This window comes from Zeus faber (genome assembly GCF_960531495.2).
Source record: "Zeus faber genome assembly, chromosome: 18".
Lineage (NCBI taxonomy): Eukaryota > Metazoa > Chordata > Actinopteri > Zeiformes > Zeidae > Zeus > Zeus faber.
Window position 1 is genome coordinate 27770697 of NC_137210.1, and position 21517 is coordinate 27792213.

A 21517-nucleotide genomic window follows, 5' to 3' on the forward strand; every position below is an offset into this window, starting at 1 on the left:
TTAGATAATTACTCTTAATTCTGAATTCCTAAATATCTGTAAAGCACTTTGAGCTGCAAATTATGTATGAAAGGTACAAATAAAGACTATTCTTATTATTCTTAATCCTATTATTCTTATTCTAATTGTTACAACAATTGGGTTGTATTATTATTATTATATAATTATAGCAGTAGGATTATATTATTATATATAATTATAACAATTGGGTTATATTATTATATATAATTATAATAGTTGGGTTATATATTGTTATTATTATATAATTATAACAGTAGGATTATATTATTATTATATAATTATAACAATTGGGTTATATTTTTTATCATATAATTATGGCAATAGGGTGATATAATTTTTATTATTATTATTATTATTATTATTATTATTATTATTATTATTATTATTATTATTATATTATTATGACAGTTGGGTTATATTATTATTATATAATAATAACAATTGGGTTATGTTATTATTATTATAATATAATAATAACAATTGGGTTATATTATTATTATTATTATTATTATCATTATTATTATTATTATATAACAATTGGGTTATATTATTATTATATAATTATAACATTCATCTTCTTGGCATTTTTCGGGTTAAAAGTACCTGAAACATGACAACCGCAGTACACACAGACATGGTTGAGGTCTCGTTAGAGCCAGGACGTTTCTGCCGTCTTGTTGTTCAAGTTTGATCATATTGATTAACATTTGGAGCAGAAATTGGTGTTAAGCTTTTGTAACTTTATCGAAAGTTGAGGAACGCTGGCGCGACATGATTAGTTCGAGGGGCGGGACGCTTTGTGACATCATCATCTGAGGTTATATAGGCCCAAGCTTCTCTCCTGGATGCATTCAATGACTTGCGCCTTGTGGACTGCATAGCGTCATAGCTACACCTAGACCAGGGTTGCCAGGTCAGTGTGACAAAGCATAATGGACAATCGAAAGCAGCAAAATGGCCCGTTTCGTTCCAAACCATTACATACATCATCCCCAGCCCCATTTTTTATGTTTTATTTCTTATAGATATATTCATGATAATAATTGTAATAATAATAATAATTATTATTATAATAGCTATAATAATAATAATAACTATAATAATAATAATAATTATTATTGTTTATATTATTATTATTATTATTATTATTATTATTATTATTTTCAAGTGGAAAGGTCCTGGAAACTGAGAGGAACTGAAGCGCAACGACCTGCAGCAACCTGCCAGGACCTGTCAGCCTGGGGTCAGAGGTCACAATGAAACGAGACCGTAATAAGAGATAAGGTCAAAGGTCAGGTTCAGGCATTTCAACATATTCTATTCCTTTCAATGACTTTTAGAAAGAAATTTTTCCTAGAAAGAAATTTTTCCTCTGACATATTGTGTGTTATCACCGGGTGCGTTGCATTACATTTCACTGCATATATGTATGAAGATATATATGTATGAAAGTATGTATATGAATGTGACGAATTAACCTCTTGAATCTCTTGAATCTTGAATTCTCACGCTCAGGAAATAATCCACTAATCTCAGGAGAAAAATGTTAGAATTTGGATTTTATTTATTTTATTTAAAAATAAAAATTTTAGGATTCAAAATAAAACAAAACTCCATAGCAGAGGCTCTCAACATGCGGTCTGGGGACTTCCAGGAGGTTCCAGGGGGTCACCAGGGAAAATGACCACATCCGGCCCGCGAGACAATTGAATGTGGTCCGTGGTGATAATATACAAATCATTTTTGCAAATCATGCTTAATTGATCCACACAAATCGACTTCATGTTTTCAAAATATAAAACAGACTTAAACAGAACAAACAGAACAAACAGAACAAACAGAACAGGCTGGTTTTCCCTTGAAGTTCAACACGGCCCCCAAGAAGGAGTCCACCTGGCCGGTGGCCCCCAGGTCGTTTTGGGTTAAGACCCCTGGTTTAAACAGTTCAACTTGACGAGTGTCCGTCCCCTGATGTGGATGGAATGGAGGGTCCGTGAGGTGGAGGCCCCCCGCTGCACCGTACGTCTACGCCCGTCTGGAGGCTCCACCGCGCGTCCCACCTCCACCAAACACAACGATCTCAGCGCTCAAACACGTCTGGACGCTTCTCCAACCGCCAACGTGGCGTCCGGGTGGAGCAGCGTCTCTGACGCTGACTCTCTCTGGCTCTCCAGACAGCGACACGCCGTCCTAAATTTAACCCTGACACACACACACACACACACACACACACAACAACATGTCACTTCAGTGAGGGCCAAGGTTAAATGGTGCACAAGGGGCGGGACTTTCGCCCTGTCAATCAAACACACACAGACTGTAGTCTCACAGCAACAGATGAAAGTAGGATGAAGCAAAGAGGATGTCTTCACTTTATCTAGACAGACAGACAGACAGACAGACAGATGGATGCAAAGTGTCAATTAGTGCAAATTATGTTGAACATTAACACACATCTGTCCTCCACCACGAGGGTTTCACATGGAGTGACGAGTGTGTGTGTGTGTGTGTGTGTGTGTGTGTTGTACTATCTGTGGCATGTGTTCGGGCACCGCAACATGAGAAATGCAGTTGTCATCCATTCTGTCCATCATGCAGCTGTGAAGGCCTGCAATGCCCCCCCCCCCCCCCCCCCCCCCCCGGCCCCAGCCCCCTCCACCCAAACTGTTGTTTTATCATTAAATGGCGACATTAGTTCATATCATGTGATTCGAAAAGGATTCACCGCACATTAGAGGCCCTAATCGCCCCCTATAGTCCGCTCCAGCGCCGCAGCGCGGGCCGAGCCCACATGACCTGCTGAGCACAGCGATTCCTTTATCTGCGCTGAAAGGAGCGGGGATTGACCCCAAACAAAAAAACCCCACGAGGGGGAAAAAATGTTTTTACGGGGCCGGCTGCCCCCGATCTGCTGCACCGCACACCGGGATAGCTCTGTGTGTGTGTGTGCGTGCGTGTGTGTGTGTGTGTGTGTGTGTGCGCAGAGGGCTGTTTTAGCTGTAGATCAATGGGGCAAGTTATTGGAGTCTGGCCAACTCGAACCGATAGCACAGAAAGAAAACAGCTTGCCTCTTCAAAAAACCAGGAGTGCTGTCACTGTTTAGTCCCGTCCGACCCCCCACCACACAGCCCCGACCCCCTCCACCCACCACTCCCAACCCACACCCCTAAAGCCCGATCAATAGAATGAGACTGCATCTTTCTTAACCCCTCCCCCCGAAAAAAGAAGAGTGGTTGGGTGCTGTGTGTCTTCCCAGGGGACGACTGAGGCATGACGGAACGTCCAGGTTGTGGCGTGGGGGGGGGGGGGGTCCCCACGGGGTCCACAGCCACTGGACCAGCCGGGGCCGGGGAGGGTTTAGGGCTCCGCTGGCTCAGGGGGAGGAGGAGGAGAGGGGTGGCTGGCCTACGTCAGGAGACCACCCACCCACACCCACACCCACAGGCACGGCGAGGGGGGAGACCCTTGTCAGACGCGGGGTCCGCAGCGGCCGGGCCCTGCCGCAGTGGCTGATGGGTATCATCCCACCCCCATGTCGGCCCGGGGGGGCGACCCGCTGATGCTCACACTCTGGGAGATTCCTTCATTTCCTCACACATGAAACACGCTCGCCGTGCTGAGAATCGCCGAAAGCGGCCGCTTTGTGGGAATAAACACACTACACGTGAGAGGAACGTCCCTCTGCGGTTCACCTTTGACCTTTCACCTTTGACCTTTGATGCCGACCCTCGAGAATAAAAACATACCTCGCGGACGTACGTTTTGAGAAAGGGAAGCAAGACTTGCACGGTCTAGGTGTAAAAAAAAAAAAAAAAGGTTTTTATTTTCAGGGTGTCACCTGGACGTATGCCTTGGGACCCCTCAGGGGTCCTCACACCGCAGGGTGAGAAACTCCGCTGGGTGGTGTGTTGTTTTTAAAAAATGTTACCGTGTTGATGTTTGATGTGAAAAAGGTTTCCCACTTCGAGAGCAAACAAACTGAGCTGGACGCTCATGAGGCTGTGGAGACCTTGCAGGGCGGGTGGCGCGCCAACTGCACACCTGCAGCGCCCCCTGTTGGAGGGAAGAGGGCGGTGCTCCGCTCACGGTTTGACAGAGTGCATTCGGCTCTGGCATCTAAATAAATGGTCACATTTGTTTTTCGACTACTTTCTTTGTTGAGCAGCACTTGTCAGGTAACGCGTGAAACCCGCAGCTTGGAAAGTGCATCATCATGTAATGAACACCGCTGGATTTATAGATCTCAGAACGTCCGAGCGTCATGTAAACAAAGCCGGGCCTCCGTTCTGATTCGTGTATAACAAACACTTTATGGCAAATATTTCTGCAAATACAGCTGACCTCAGACCTGGTGTAGGAAGACCCCGCCCTCCTCCACCCAGTGGCCCTCAGGGGAACTGTGGTGCCACTCCAACACCAGCGGCTGAGGACTGCTTGGTCTCCAGCATTTAGACTGAAGTTTATGTTGAAAAATCTGAAAACTAGGACTGTGACTTGTGCCTTTGGAGCGGTGTCACTCCTGGGGGCAAATATGAACCATTTGTAAGTGGCTGATACTCAAGTGTAAGAGTAACACACTTGTATATTTAATGTGTCAACTGATAAGATTGTATATTGCAAAACATTTCTGCAGTGAATTTTTAGGTTTACTGTGTGTTGCCAATTTCATTTAGAATTCGCATTACTTTGTCTATTGTTTGGATGTTTGCTACTCTAACGCTGCAATTAATTCAATATTTTTAGTTTGAATTAGATAAAATATTTGGCAAGTTACCTCGTTTCTATTTCAACACTCCCAAACTGTGGAGATGTAGTTATGAAAACACCGCTCTCAGCTTCATAACGCAATAAGGAATATTCCAGAGAATGTCGGGTAAGAAATGAAATCATTTATTTGACATAGTTTTGGCAGAGTAGCCCACACGGTGCATCAGACTCAGGTCACAGTCACTCCTTCAGTATTTACAGAGGCACATTCACATGAGGCGTCGCAGCGCGAGCTGCTCCGTCCAAACGGGTTCAGCCGGACTCCCAACTCCACCACCAGCAGCAGCACGGAGGGCGGGAGCTGGTCTGGGAACAGTTTCTCCACCTCCTCATTAGTCGTTTAAGATGGGACTGCGGGTCCTAAACCGGGGTCGGGTTCCGAGGGGACCCTTGTTCCAAATGCCAACTGTTGGCGTCGGGCTAGACAGCAGCGTGTGCAAACTATCGGCTGATGGATGGTCGTGACGGGCGGACACCGGCTGCGGTCATTTCATTTGCACCTGCGCTCGGTTGCAGCGAAGGGGGTAAAAGAGGATGGGGAGCGGGGAGGCGGGGGTTAGAACCTTGGGGAGAGTCTCGTCATATTTTGCACACGCCAACGTGTAAAGTTGGCGGCGGTGTGGTGGTGGAATCCGCTCCATCTTTTAACGGAAGCGTAATGGATCATTCTGGAACAACCTCCACTTAATGTCGTGCGAGGCTCCTCCTCCTCCATCCTTCAAATTCATTGAAATGGAAAGTAAACGAAACAAAGTTGAAAATAAAAGAAAGTCGGGAGGTTAAATCACATAAATAATAAAAAACTTTTCAGTGAAATTCTCTAAAGCAAAAATTCCAAAGAAACTTGAGCATCATCACTGAAACATTTCAGTTCATATACAGAAGCAACACATAAAATCCTATGAAGCCGTATTTCATGGGTGTGATATGAGCGCGTTGAGTGCTCAACCGTTTCCAAATATCCTCGATGTGGAGCTTAAAAAAAAAACCAAAACAAAAAAAGCTGCGATTGAGGCGGCCAGGAGTCAGAGCCTTTCTAGAAGAAACCCAGTTCAAAGGGAAATAACATCCCCCTTGAACTGGGTTTCTAACCAGGAAGAAAGAAGGCAAGTCTCCTCCGTACACAAAAATAACACAGGTAAACAAATAAATTACCAATGTTTTTTTTTTTTTTGTTTTTTTCTTAAAAGGCTTTTTGGAGGATGGTGTTCAAGCTGAAGAGGATTGGTTCTTGGGAAGGTTTTTTTTTTTGGCTCAAAGCGTCTCTCGCTCTCTGCTCTGTCGAGTAACTCACTTCAGGGATATTTACACTTCATCTCACCGGCCCGATGTGGGCGTCGGTGGGAAGCGTAACGCTACGTCGCATGAGGCGCCCGACGCCCCGCAAAAAAGAACAAAACAAAAATAAAGAAAGGAGCGCGGCACAGGCCAGCTGAGAACGAGCGGGCGCTGATCTGAGATCAGCTCCAAGCCCAGAATGTGTCTCGTGGTGCGACAGCTCGTCCTGAGATCAGGGCTGGGTGGGTGGGTGGGTAGGTAGGTGGGGCGGCAGGTTGGTGACTGGTCACACCAAGGTGGTGCTGGAGGGGTGGAGGCTCCCGTGAACCCCGGTGTACACCGCTGGGTACTGGAAGACGGATCCCTCGGTTCGCGCCTCACCTCCCTCCTCTCGTTCGGGGTTCAGGACGACGGGAGGGTTAGGGGTAAAGGCGTCTTCTCCTTCCGCCGCTTCTGCTCATCGTTTCCTTTGGATCTGACTGGCAGCCATCTTGGCCCAGGCTGGTTGCTAAGCAGCGTCAGGTGTATCATCCGCTCACCAGATAACAGCAAGTACGGTGTCGGCCATTTTGTGCCCCGAGTGTACCCAAATCAAATGAAGAGGAAAAATAATCTATACGATTTGGTCCACAGCAAATTACCCAAAACACACTTCAAACGGCTTTGAACATACAATGTTCACTAAAGAGTGTGGACATCCCATAATGCAAAGCATTTCTACAGCGGAGAGATGATTTGCCGTCTCTGTATCCGTTGAGTGAACCGTGTTAAAGGACGCAGCGAGGAACAGATTTGGGACACGGTGGCTCGTGGCTTCCCCCACCTCGGGCGGGTTCGTGCCGCGACACCATCTTGTTTCAGGAGCAGAAACCCCAAGTTTTTCGGGGGAGGGGAGGGGGGGGGGGGGAGGGGGGGGGGGCGTGGCGGCTGAGCCCTTGGGCAACGTTGACCAGCAACATTTGCGAGACGTGTTCCAAGACGGGACCGGGCTTCACCCCCGAGGGGCTTCAGGCGCTCGCAGCCTTTTCAACCGTTTTGACGTGAACATTGATGCATTCGTACAGGAAACCGGCGAGAAGCGGAGCCGGGCGGGCGGCGGCGAGTCTCCTCTCCTCCGTCGCGCTTTTCCCCGCCCCCCTCCGCCCGCCCCTACAGGGGGAGGAGGAGGAGGAGCGGGATGGTTCTCCACCCTCACCGGGCACAACTCAAAGCTTCCCTCCCTCTCCCCCACCTCTGCCCTCCAACAACAGCAGCAGAACGAGCAGAGGTGGGGACAGGAGAGGCACAGACTCCGCACAAGCTGTTTCACCTCCTCCCCCTGTTCTATTCCCCTTCGTCTCCACCTCCTCCGCCCTGTGCCGCCGCCTCCTCCTCCTCCACCTGTGGGGGGGCCGGTGCGGTGGTGTAGACGTCCCTGACGAGCAGCGCCCGGGTGAGCAGACCCTCCAGGACGGACCTCTCCAGTGGCGTGGAGTCGAACCACAGGGGGGCGGCGCCGGGGTCGCACGCCGGGCGGGGCTGGACGTAGAAGACGTCCAGGCGGTGCAGCACGGACGCGGGACTGGAGGGCAGAGGACGGAGGTTAGGGAGCTCATAAAGAAACCGCCGTAGCCTGCACGCGTCAGTGTCTTTGTTCCGTTCTCGTCGCGACACGTTGCCTCATCAAGACGCTTGACACCGAATATCGGAACGAGAATTCGGGTAGAAAGACACCGAGGAGAAACAACTTATTGTCAATCGCAACATTTCTAGCAAGATCACTTCACTCTTTAAAGTGGCCGGGGGCATGTAATCGTGGTAAAGTAAAATAAGTAAAATTTGGGAGAAAACAGTTGGCGCCAACCAGGAGAGAGACAGGTGGAAGGAGAGGGAGCGGGGTAGGTAAGACAGTTATCTGATTCAAGAATTTTGTTGTAATAACGTGAAAGAAAAATACTCTAAGACAGACATCAACTGTACGGTGTCCGGGTACAGCGCGGCTCTTCCTGCGTAGTAGCCAGGCGTGTTTGTCGCCTAGCAACATGTCCTCATAACTCAAAGCGTCAACACTGTGTTTCAGGATGTGAACAGCAGTAAGTTATAATCACAGGACAGAGAGAAACCCAGAGATGCAGCTTATCCATGTGTACTGGTCAGTACACCCACCATTTGGTTCTGTACAGCTCATAGATGCAACACTCCTGGTTGTTGACGCCGCAGCTTCCCGACCCGTCGTCCGGGTCCTCATCCTCGGCTTTGCGCTTCCTGTTGCTACTTCCTGTTTGTACTGAAAGGAGAGAGGAAGTCATTGAATCTGGAGACTCAACCTGGAGCCCACAGACATCCCTGACGTGGGTTCGCCGACCAACCGCGCTCAGACCGCCTTAGAAAGCCCGACGCTTCCTGGAGAACTCACCGCTGTGTTCCTGAGAGGGGGAAGGCACGCGGCCGCAGACGCTGGTCTCCTTGGTAACGGGATGGACCGCGTCGGGGCCGTAGACGTTGGCGAAGGAGAGGCGCAGGTGCTGCTCGGCCGTGCGCAGGCCGAGGTGCTTGGTGTTCAGGTAGACCAACGAGCGCAGCAGGGCGGCGGGGCTCTGAGCGCCCAGCTGCCCACTGCTCCACAAGGCCTGCTCCTCCACCCGACCCCACAGAGAGCCTGGGGAGGAGGTTCTAGTTTACACCCTTATAGTTCAGCTGCTTCAGTAAAGTTTAAGACCGAGTCTGTGTCAGAACCTCAAATCCCCAATACAATCAACTTTAAAGTCATTTTCATTATTTTGGGGGCAGTTTTTTGTGCAGAGCAAATTCTAGTTATTTCTGAATTTAAAATGAATCAAGATTCAATATACACATAAATATATGAAATACTTTTTATTTCTGGGAATCTGGTGGGGAAAGTATCTTATGAATACATACTAGGGGTGTCGGGATTCTCTAAATCCATGATTCGAAAATCGATTTTAAGTTCACACATTGATTTAAATATGGATTTTTTTTACCCTGCACTGACGGCTATGCCACTGTTGCTCATTTCGAATTGGAATCGTGACACCCCCTAATACATACCCATATGAAAATTTTGTTAAGCAGACAATACTCTTTATAGATTTAATTGTTTTAGACATTAAATGACCCAGATACCAGATTCAATGTTTTGAAATCTTAAGAGAACTCTAAAAAAAGAATATAATATAAAAAGAAAAGTCTATTCAGTGTCAATATCATATGTTTGGTATAGCATGAGAAATGTACCAGCACGAGTTCCAATAACTCATGATTGTGTTTTAATGTATTGTAGGTCAGTATTACATGTGTACAAAGTAAGCGTACAATAAACCTACATATGTAAATTGTAGGCGCTGAAGTTGTACACGCGGTGTCCTCATATTACAGTACAGTGCAATCACAGGGTATCAGTATGTGAACAGCAGTAGAGTTCTAATCACAGGACACGTTTAGAAGCAGCCGGCACATTATGGGCCTTGTTGGAGCATTTCCATTAAAAATGTTAAATCTGGTATGTGTTGTTTTCATTATTAATAACATCATCCAGGAGGGACTTTTCCCATGTGGCCAACGTGATCATCTCTCTCCCATGCAGTGGTCGTCTCACCATCTGGGAGCACACTTGGCTTCCAGTCCTTGAGGATCCTGTTCAGCTGCTCTCCAAACTGCTGGTAGCACGAGTCTCCAAACAGGTCGTCCTTCCTGCCTTTGGCACGAAGATGCTAAAACACACACACACACACACACACACACACACACACACAGGGTTAAAAAGTGACACCCAATATATGACGACCCACGTTATTCACACAGACCAGGGTAGTATCAAAGTGTCCTCATATTTAAAATGATCAGCAGTTTGAGTCAGAATGTGAACAGCAATTGAGTTCTAATCACAGGACACACTACTCCAGTCGGAGGAACAGACCACGATCAAACTCTACGCAAAGGGCAAGAAAGTGGCCAACTCCAAAGATACAGAAGCTTCTGTTTTCCCTGCAGTGATGAATGGCGGCTTGTATTTACTTGTAGAACAAGATCTCTACTGAATCATAGCGCAACCGAAAAGCTTAGTGTCGTTAAATCCACTGAGTCTGAGGGGAAGCGGTCGGTCGGACACTTGGCCGCCTCCGTGTGCCTCCGTGTAGTTAACGCTTGTTGCGTATCTTGCCACGAGGAAATCCCCCCGAGATCAATAGACCTTTTGACATTAAATTCAGACAAATACACCGAAAACAACGACCTCGAATAAATGTTAAGATATTATTGTTTTTAGCCAAGCCCCCCCCCCCCCCCTCCCTCCCCCGTCACACACACTCCGTCCTCGTCAGCGGATTAAAATCACGAGCTAAACGTTTTTTTTACAATAAAATTAGATATATTTCACCCGTGACGAGAGAAGGTGAAAGCTTTTCGTCATACATTTTACCAGACAACCACGCTGGGGATGGGCTGGGATTGTCCTGCGCTCCGCTCTCAACGCGACCGCGTCTCAACGCCGGCAGCGGGAAGCGGAAGCGGAAGGGGGCGGCGCGCCTCAAATAAAGGTCCCACCGGAAACACTTCCGCCACATTTAGTTCCTACTCCTCTAGATCGGAACCCGCGGTTCAAAGAGACAAAGTTATATATATAAAAGTTTTAGAGGAATATACAACTATGCATGATATATATATTTTTTAAGTTGGCACAAAATTGTAATATATTAAGATCAATATACAATATGAATATTCAAATCATACATTGATCTTTAGTCTCTGCTGCTGAATTAACTTACTTAACTTAATAAATTCCACTGTGAAATTTAATTCAACCTGAAATATCGATTTTTTTTTTGTACAAACTTGTTTTGGAATAGGATGTTTGATCATTTGAATGTGTTTTTGTACCCTGATCTTAACAAAATATATTTTTCCTCCAAGAATGAATGTAATTGAAGTGGAAAAAAAAGAGGCCCCACCCCGATTTGACTTAATGAAAGAAATTAAATATCATCAAATCCATTTTAGTCGTTGAATAAACGGTGCTATTTCCAACTGCATCAAAACTGTCGATGTTTCACACCATAACATACAAGTTATGATTGTAACTGCTGGGTAAACATGTTTCAAGATGTCTACTTCTGTGCAGTAAACCTGCAACAAATCTTTAACCTAATTTTCTGCACGGCCTTAGTTTACTGTCGTTTCATAGATGTGTAATTTAATGGCAGAGCTTAATTGAATGATGATGGTTCAACGGTTCAGTTCACTGACCTGCTGGATGCCCAGACAGAGGTACAGGATGCTGTCTGGGGCGTAGCGCTCCCCATTGGGACGGGACACCTCCCTGACAAAGCGGCCTAGAGCCAGGCTCAGCTCTTCTGGACTCAGAGACAGAAGGTTTCCCTTGGACCGGGTCCCAGAAGCTATGACAACAGACAACAAACATGATAACGAGCAGAAAATCTATTTGCTTTGATATGACATACTATCTGTAGGAGAGATATTTTATGGAAGTTCCCAACTATCCTCTGAGATAAGTGGGCGGAGTCACCTCACCTGGCTTGGAGGCGTCCGTCTCCTTGGCGTCTTCCGATTGGTCAGAGGAAGACAACGCCCAGCGTCTCCAGGCGTTGACCCCGTAGCGTGCTTTCAGCGGCAGCCGCCGTTCCTCCCTGTGTCCGTCTGCCGAGCGGGGGGAGCATGCCACGCCCTCCACCGCACGCCTCTTGTTTCCCTGGGACGCAGGCGAGGATTAAAACTTTACGACCGCCTGACATTCACTATCTAATCCCCAAAACGAGAAACAACGATGCATTTTCTCAGTGCTCTGCTCTTCTGAAGGTTTTCGCTGTGCACTGCATCAAACCATACATCTACTTTGACAGAAAACAGTCAACGTCCACGCAGGGAGACTGCTGGAAATTAAGACCAGAGGTCTTGTGATGCTGTCCGATATAGATGTGAGGAGTCTCCTGCTCACTGTCAGCACTTTCAATTCAACAATGTTATTAAAGAATTATATAGCCACATTTTGGTTTTTCACGGCCATCATCACCATCAAAGTGTTCTTTTGAACATTGACAGGACGTCTTATACAGGGAGCAGCTGGGACTGTGCTGGTGGGTGCATGAGGTCTTGGTGGTACCTGTCCGTTGGGCTGGGACTGAGGGACCGGCTCCTGCTTCTCCTCCACCAGAACAGGGGGCAGGGTGAAGTCCATGTTGTCCTCCAAGCCCTCCAGGGATGGGACTGGGTCTGGGGCTGGGGGCAAGTCCACTCAAGTTTACTTCATTTATAAAACAAACAATGGCTCTTCTTCTAGGTATATGACCTTTATTCCATGGTGGCAAGTTCAAACAAGCGTTATTGAAACGAAGAGGTCAGTATTGATATGAATATTGAAAAATCATTTACAGGACTCATATGAAAACAGCAAATAAATATTTAGGGTAGATGGGGGGATGGTATCTCAGGAGGTAGAGCTGGTGGTCTAGTAATCTAAAGGTTGCTGGTTGGATCCCAGGCTCCTCCTGCTAGCATGCTGTAGTGTCCTTGAGCAAGACACTTAACCCCTAATTGCTCCTGATGGCTGCGTCCGTCGGTGATTGAACAATCGTAAGTCGCTTTGGATAAAAGCGTCTGATAAATGAAATGTAATGTAAAAATGTAAAAAATTAATATTTAAGCTGCCGTTGCTGTCTGCTCCGCCACCTTAAAGGGAAATTCCACCGCAGAGAAACATTACACTCATTTGCCAGACCAAGGCCCGTTGCCAATGCAATTTCCGCAGAAAATGGTCAGCAACGACAGAAGCCAGTTTGTCTCAGATGGGAAGAACTCTGGAGCGTGCACAGCGGTTTGGGCTGCATCACCTTCCTCCACAAGCACAGAGCTCATTTAATCTGCGGAGAACAAACTCCTCCACTCGCAGAAGAGAGAAATAGGGATTCCATGTCCAGCAAAACTAAATTAATCAATTTCAATTTTGCGAGAGGCAACTGGTTTAGGTTCTAGAGCCTCTTTAAAAATAAAAAGAGATGATAATGAATCCACAGGATGAGTAACCGGTAGTAAGGAGCAACAGTGATTTAAGAACCACTAATCAAATGATTAGACATGTTGCTACCAGATGCTGATGTAAGTGCTGTTTGTTATTGTTGTGTCGTCAAATTACAAACTGTATGTGTAAGTATCTAAATGGCCACAAGCCAAATTCCCCCATCAGGGAGGATACCATATTGAATTAAAATCTTCCAATATATCTAATGAAAAATAAATATATTGAATTATCTCTTGACAAACTTAACTCTACCCTCGTTGCGCGCACAGAGACACACACAGAGACACACACAGAGACACACACAGAGACACACACACACGTCTGGCCATCAATTTGTTTTGTTTCACAACTTCTGGGGCCTCTGACCCCCCAATGCTCCCGTCATAATAAGGTCAATGGCCGCCCAGCCAAAAATTACAGACTTTAATCTCCACTTAATGTAGTGCCCATTACAATGCTGCTGTGGAATGGCATGGGAGCCATTTTGTACACAGAATGACAGAGATAAGATGAGATAAGATAAGAGAGATGGGAGAGAGAAGAGAGAAAAGGGAGGAGAGGAGAGAAGAAAGAGAGACTCAGAGAAGAAAGGAGGAGAGTCATAGGAGGGAGGAGAGAGAGGAGAGCCAGAGAAGAGAGGAGATAAGAGAACTACAAAAAGAAAGTCTATGTGGCAGTTTGGCGGACCCAGATTAGGCCTAATTTTAGACTAAATCCCACTTTTAATCTGGACAGACTGAAACGGTCCTTTCTCAGTCGTGGTTTAAAATAGACTCAGAGTTGTCAGATTCTCGGTCAAAAAAATATGATTTCCAGAAGGAAGACCAGAGCTCCTGCGGGTGGAAGTGAATCGTAATTTAAAGCTTTGGATTAATGGGCGTGGCCTCCGCTGGATGATCTGGACTAAGAGCAGCAGCAAGAGCAGACAGAAGGAGCTGACCAGTCCTCCATCACCTCAGTCCAGGACTTCCTGCTCTGCAGCCAATGCATCTCCAATTCAACAAGGTGTCAGGAAGGTGCTTTTAAAACCTGGATTCATTTAAGTAGGATTACCCAAACATGATGCACTTCACTATAGTGTGGTATGTAGCATGTAGTATAGTATATAGTATAGTAGAATAGTACTCTCTAAAAGTAAACACCGGCACTGTCTGATGGGTCAAGGCAGCGGCACAAACTTAAGGTTTCATCCCAGCACACCTTCTCTTTACGCCCAAATCCAGACCATAGTTGTGATGATGAGCAGTGTTTGGAGGTCTAGAGGGGACGTGCACCTTGAGGGAAGTCAGACTCCAGGTCAAGCTCCGGTTCATACTTTTCCTCCTCCTCTCCCTCCTCTTCCTCAGAGCCCCTACTGGAGGGTGAGGAGGAAGATTCTCCAGCTCCATGCTCCTTCACCGTCACCGTCACCGTCTTGATCTCTGAAACACAGACAGACATGTAGTGGCCGTTCAGACGGACCCACTGGCATCCTGTGATTCTACTGGTCGATTTCAGCCGTGGTACCTTATCAGTGTGTGTCAGACGTTTGTCACCCCCGACCGAGCATTTTTATAGTTCAAACCCAGTTTTGAAAATTTGCTCATTGAGTTTGATACATCGTCTCCAAAGTTTGCTGAATTCTTAGTAGCAGATCGCACAACAATGAGGCCTCCCGCGTCCCACTCGAACCCCCCGGGCGCCGCACCTGGTTTCTGGTCGTCCGGGGTCAGCCCTTCTGTGCACAGCAGGTCGGTCGGCGGCGGGTCGGCCGAAACCTCGGTCTTCAGCTCTGAGATGGTTTTAATGATCTGCTCCGCACCCTGTAATGTGGTGGGCAGGAACACTGGCACGGGGACCTGGAGAGGACGGCAGACGACAGACATTGGACCGATAAATTAAACTACGACATCAGAGAGAAACAGCGATCAGTCAATTTAAACTCCCCCCGGAGGTTCAGGCCTAACATCACAAGATCAATTTTCTATCGCTACAATAGTACAAGTTTGTCTCACGGGTATTGGCAGGGAGATGGGCGTGGGCGTGGCCTGCGTGTACATGTTCATGGGCACAGGGATGAAGACGGGGACAGGAATCGGCACAGGAACATATTCCCTCTTCACACCGTCGTCCACATCTGGAAAAACACACAACATCGTTACAAACAGTATGAAAAAATAATTAATTACTTCATAACAAAGCAAAGCTTTGTTACCAAAACAATCGATGCATAATGCATGCATAATGAAAGAAGATAAAGAAAGAAACAAGCAGCATCATAACATGACATAATTTATTTTAAGTCGCTTCGGACAAAAGCGTCGGCTAAATGACATAATGTAATGTAATGACAGAGAATGAATGCAACACACCTTCATGCAGCACATTGCTATCTAGCTACTGGACACACATCAGGGCTGAACACTAACTTTTAAAAGTGGTTGCTAGGTTGGCAACCAAGCATCAACTTTTTGTTTCTGAAACTGAAAATATGCTTGCCATTTTGAGTAACATTATATTTTGAGTAATTAAGATACTATGCAGTTATAAGTCAGCTTAATAATAAAAATGTGACATAAAACGATTTTAAAAGCTTATTTACAGTAAGCAACCAAAATTATTTGTAGTTTGCGTTTTATCTGATACTACAGAATTTCTATCTTCAGAGTGGAAGGAACACAAGTCAAGACGGACAACAGCTGTGATAACATGACATTTCATGCATGTTTTTAATTTAGTTTGTTTTGTAGGTACAAAATCGTTTCAGTTTGCTTTTTATGCGTCTAGTTTTAACTCAAAACAAATGTTCACACCTAGTTTTTGTTTAGTTTTAGTTGCTGCGCAGGGAAGACATGTATGGTGAAAAAAGGTCTGAAATACTTATGGTGGTAGCCCACGGTTTTCCGAGTTCCAACGCATCATTTCCGACTCGCATGAGTTTCCTGTGAACGCAGCATGGCTCCCTGCTTGAGCGCTTTCAACAGGAGCCTAGAGCTGTGTCGGCGTCTTAGCTCTAACGTAATACTAGGGAACGAGTCCACTAGTTGTGGTATGCTGAAATGGGTCGCCACACCCCCTAACAAAAAACAAAACAAAAACAAACAAAAAAAAACTCTTCCGATCGGTTTGGGCGATTCCCCCAATTGAGTCACCCAAACTGATGTTCAAAAAGCGACATGATCGAAGAGCGAGTTGTTTGCATCCCGCTGCAACTGTAATAACCTTGCTCTAATGCCGCCCACTGTGATGGACCCTTTGAAGAATCGATCACACTGACAGCGCTGTCACCAGCCCGGGAACCATCAGCAGGGCGCACTTTTACTTTCTCTGTGTGGAAATCTGATCTTTTCGCATCACAGATGACCAAGAGAGGCATCAAAACGGGAACAGGTGCAGCGTTCTATATTTAAATATCACTAGTGCAACTCATTTTTTCGGGGTGCATGTTTTGCTGTTTGCCGTCCCTATTTTTTGGTGTCAAAAAGTGTCTGCCAAGGCATCAGCGGCCACAACATGATTACCAATCGACTCTGGTTGCCGAGGTCAACCTGGCCTGTCGAGCCCTGCCAACCCCTTCTCCATCTCGGTGAACCTGATTCTGGTTCAAGATTCAAGATTCAAGATTTTTTATTTGTCACATACATATACATACTGCCATACATATATGCAGTGAAATGTAATGATATGCAGTGAAATGTAATTCATTCATGGTTCATAGTTGGTTCAACTTGCAAACCTTCTTAAAACCAGTTTCCAGGCCCAACAGCCATGTTATAACGTCAGTGTGGACGTCTGCGTACGTCTCCGCCTTGTCGTCAGGATGAGGGACAATTATTAGGGGTCCATCCCCTATTGTTATTATTATTATTTTTTTTTATTGCCCTCTGAATTTTCCGGGCTAAAAGTGTCCGGAACAGATGGAACGCTGGAGCTACGGACACTGTTCAAGTGTTGTTAGAACCGAACGTCACAAACATCCCGGGGTTCAAGTTTCATCCAACTCTATCCAAAGAAAATAGAGAAAAAAAAAACGACAAAATTTGCCCATAAGTAGCCCAGCCTTTGTCACGCCTTTGTGTTTATGTAACTTCTGACCTGGTTGATGCATGGGATGTTCCATTGATATTTTATCTCTTGGTGTTTTTGTAAATGGAGACATTGTGTCCTGATATACTGTGTTCGATGCGACGTTGTGGTCCTCCTTATTTTGCCGGGTTGGCGAAAGTAGTAAAATACTAAATCAGCGAGTCCACCATGACTTCATATTCTCGGAATGAATTGGAAAAATTGTGTCCTGAAAATTGTATATATTCACGAAAAACGTCAACTGTTTCCCGCTTTCATGGAATAAAAAAAAAAAAAAAACCCACAAAAAAAACATTTATCCACGGAAACTTGTGACGACTTCGAGTCGAGTCCACCTCGATTGTGGGAATGAACGATGCGTTCGTGAACTGGGAACGCGTCAGAAAACTAGAACCGGTGAAATTGTAATAAGTTACAGAAAGACCTTTAATTTTTTTCATGGAACTGTGACCTAATCTGAAATGTAATCCACAGGAAGGCGTCACCACTAAAATTACGCAAGTTACTCTTTCCTGGTAAGCTTTTATAAATATATAATTAATGCCCCATACGAGACCAAACATCAACCTCCGTCGCTGTGCCTAGAGATCTTTTCACAAACAACACGGTGAGTTCGAACAGTGACCAGGTCGGGTTCAAAGGCAAAAATAGACGATTGTTGTAAAAAAAACATGTCCATACAAGTTCCCACAGTGAGATGTGATGAAATAAAAAGAGAGAAGGCATTAAATAGTGACGAGTCCTTCAATAATAAGTCAAATTACAAATGAATGTTTATGTTCAATAAATGTCAATATTACAATAGAGGCAAGTCATCTATTTAACTGAATTTGTCAATTGTCGATTGTTAGCAGAAGAAATACAACAAAGTGCTAACTAAAACCAACATTTATTTATCATGTTTGTGAGATCACATGTATTTAATATGATTGATGTATAAAATAATTACAAAGTTTGTGTTTATTATTGTTCCTTATGCAGAAAAATAGCCGAAGGTTTAGGCTCATTTCATCAGGACGATTCAGTTTGGAGACTCCAGGAACGAGCAGTGTGCTGCTATCAGTTTAACAGCAGTTCTTAAAAACAAGATAAAGAATGTTTGCACATAGAATGTCCATGTGCAAACTGTCAAATAATGTTTTGATTAAAGTAACTAATCTTTATTGGGATTTGAAAAAGTCTGGTAGAATAAATGATAGTGTTCCAGGAAGAGATTATATTGCAATAACAGAATTGCCAAGATGATGAACTATGTTTAATACAACATTCCAAATAACCTATGCTGAGCCATTTACTGGCTGCGTTGGTGTAGATCACTATAACGCTGTTTTGTATAATATAACTATGCCAATTGATAGTGCAACTAAGAAATTACTGTCAAATAATAATGATGCATGTTTATTCGCCATTTCTGGTAATACATGTGCAATTATCAAGCAGGGATTCTGGTGTGCAATTGTTGATTCACATGCAAGGAACCAATTTGGGCTGAATGAGTATGACTCACCGAGTAGTCTGTAGTTCTGTAGCTTTACTACAACAACCTTGAATCTGTACGTCGTCAGTTCTCTACTACTAATAATTTGTTCTGCCCAAGTCACTTTTGACACACTGTAAACTGTAACTCATGATGCGTTTCACAAAATCCCGGAATTCATTCAAATAACAAGTTTTCACACCGCAGGAAGTTCTAAGCTGAATCGTTGGAGGAAACAACTTTTTCTTTTGTGTCCACCCTGCGTCATCCAGGAATGATCTTAACTGTTAAAACATCGATCTTCAGAGATATTTAAACTGAACGGCAGAAGAGCAACATGCAAGTCCGTGTTGATTGGTCCAGACAAAAGTCAAAGGTTTGGAACTTTTCTAACTTGTGCTACATTTCGCAGAACCCGGAAAACTGTAATACATACCTAAAACAACTAAACTAGCCCACATGTATTGCTGCCTGCAGCTATATTTATATTTGTCATTATTATTATTATTATTGTGATTATCGCTTATGTTTAGTGGTGCATTGTTTGTTTTTTATTGGGTATGGTAATGAGCGGGACAGAACATGATAAACGTCTATGTAAGCACTGAAAACAAGTATAATAATATTAGAATTATTTTAAATGTGAAAATCGGGACAATTTGGTAAGGAATGTTGAAAACAAGGGGCGGAGCGGACTTGAAATCCCGTGGTCTGCACCTTGCAGCTTGTGTGTACTAATAATTTAAAGAAAAAGTGTGCTCTGATCCAATAAAATAAGATACATATTTTACAATATGTCGCCTGATTTGTCCACTTGAGATCTCCACGGACCAGACCTTACATCCGTGAATTCCGTACTGCTGAAGCGCTAAAAATAATGGCGGTCACACTGTTTTGCTCGAGCCTGCTTGCCCCCGCCCCGAGCCCCTGACGGAGGCGGTTCTTTGCTCTTCTCCAACTTCGAAGTGGTGACAGCAAAAGAACCGGCTCTGGAACCAGTTTTCCGGTTCCAGAGCCGGTTCTTTTGCTGTTGAAACGTGAAGAACTGGTTCCAGATTCGGCACCGGCTCCAAAGCGGCCCTAGAAAGGCCTTGGTGGAAAAGGGGTAATAGAAATGAAATTGGTATTGACGAGGGCTTAATTTGTGCCGGATCCTGCTGCAACATGATCCAGGGCCTCCCAGACTGGGACCGGCACCTGTTTGATTGGATCGGGCATTGGCTGCAGGATATTGGAAAAAACTGTCACTGCAATATTTTCTTTTCTGCGATACATACTGCGGTTTGAAAAAGACAGGCATTTTCACCGGATGACTTGAATAGCTCAATTTAGAAAGAATTAATCATTTTAGAATGATTGGGGTGATTTTGTAGGGGGGGGGGCGGTGCATCTGCATAGAAAATAAAAATATCTTTATTCTTGGCACATTTAGGCTATAATCAGTAATCTGCCAACTGTGACAGGAAGGTTTATTTTCCCCTTCGTTTATAAATTATTACTTTCTCATAAGGAATGATCAACAAAAACAATAACAAACCGTCTATCGCTAGGCCGCAAATCAGCGGCAGGACTGCTTTCAGCCACGGTGGCAGGACTGCTTTCAGCCACGGTGCTTTACGTTATCTGCGCGGGGGAGCGATGTAAACAGACATGGGGCAAGGTGGCGCTTCGGGTGGATGGATCATGACAACATTTGCTCGTCTGTTTTCGTGCTGCGACGACACGAGGTGAGCGAGGCGGGAGCGCGTCTGAAATACGGAAGCAGTTCTTGACACCCACCCAAACCGAGAACCCTTAAATCAGAGTAAACAATGTGGTATCAGGCAGGCTTCTCTTGTAGATGAGTCATGGAAAATGAGAACCGTGCGACTTTTCCTTTTGTGTCGAGCAGCAAAAAAGTTGTAGCGTGACGGGTTTGAGCTAATACTCTGTTTGTGGCTAAGACCACACACGTCCCACGATGTGACTATTGCGCAAGCGTCCATTACGATGACAATGCTGAAATGAAATATCGTCAAGCCCTAATCCGGCACCTCTCCCGCTGTCCTCCCGTTTAAATGTTTTCCCGTAAATCTCCCGTATTTTTAACCTTTCTAAAAATAAAGACACAAAGCGATCCCTGGAGTAAACCTGGAGTCGCACTTTACTAACTAGTGGCAATGAGTCCAGTGTGGACAACTGGACAGTTGGCAAAGTGAACCGACAAAACATCTAGGATTTGAATAAAAGAAAAAAATGGTTTGCTTAAAATTCCTCACTTTAATAACAGTCCTCACCAATAATAACAGTACTTTCACTGTAGATTTATTTACTGTCCCCTATTTAATCGAATTACACAAAAAAAGCCCCGTGCGCAGCCTCTCTGTGTTCCGACGCCTCCTAATTTACTAGTTAAAAACTGGGATTGACCTTCTGTATCCCGGCAAGACGAACGTAAAGCTATTGATCTCCAGAAACTCGTTCCTTTAAATGGCACCAATCCAGTGTATTTGTGTTTACCTGTCTGGAGCATTTTACTCTGCATGTGAGGTTTACAGTACGTGGCCTTGGTCAGAGTCAGAGGTTTGCAGAGAACCGCCTTGTTCTTCACGTCCCGCATCATCCCTCCTCCTGCGTACTGGTTCAGCAGCTGCAAACAGCAAACAGGCCTCGTTAGCCGAGCGCTCACAGCCCTGTTTTAACCAATTAACATCTGTGGTTACTAGTGGTGGAAGACGTACTCAGACCTTCTACTTCAGTAAAAGCACCACGACACCAAATAGTACACATTGACATATATTTTCTTTGAAATGTAGTGGAGTCAAAGTCCAAGTAAGTACAGATACTTACTACTAAAAATCGACTTAAGCACAGTAATGACTCCTTGTACCGTGTTGCT

The 21517-nt window shown here is 45.0% G+C and overlaps 1 protein-coding gene across 1 annotated transcript in view; it reads right to left on the minus strand.

Annotated features, from left to right (window-relative positions):
* Window positions 1-4900: 4900 nt before the first annotated feature.
* The window catches only part of zmym2 (zinc finger, MYM-type 2), a 28500-nt gene continuing 11883 nt past the window's right edge, over window positions 4901-21517 (minus strand). The window contains exons 14-24 of the mRNA XM_080019369.1: window positions 21139-21268; window positions 15092-15213; window positions 14785-14935; window positions 14372-14518; window positions 12183-12298; window positions 11594-11771; window positions 11309-11460; window positions 9663-9777; window positions 8463-8705; window positions 8213-8333; window positions 4901-7628 (exon numbers count right to left, since the gene is read on the minus strand). Coding sequence (XP_079875495.1) covers window positions 7391-7628; window positions 8213-8333; window positions 8463-8705; window positions 9663-9777; window positions 11309-11460; window positions 11594-11771; window positions 12183-12298; window positions 14372-14518; window positions 14785-14935; window positions 15092-15213; window positions 21139-21268 — 1713 coding nt within the window. The 3' untranslated portion in view covers window positions 4901-7390. The remainder of the gene's footprint in view (window positions 7629-8212; window positions 8334-8462; window positions 8706-9662; window positions 9778-11308; window positions 11461-11593; window positions 11772-12182; window positions 12299-14371; window positions 14519-14784; window positions 14936-15091; window positions 15214-21138; window positions 21269-21517) is intronic.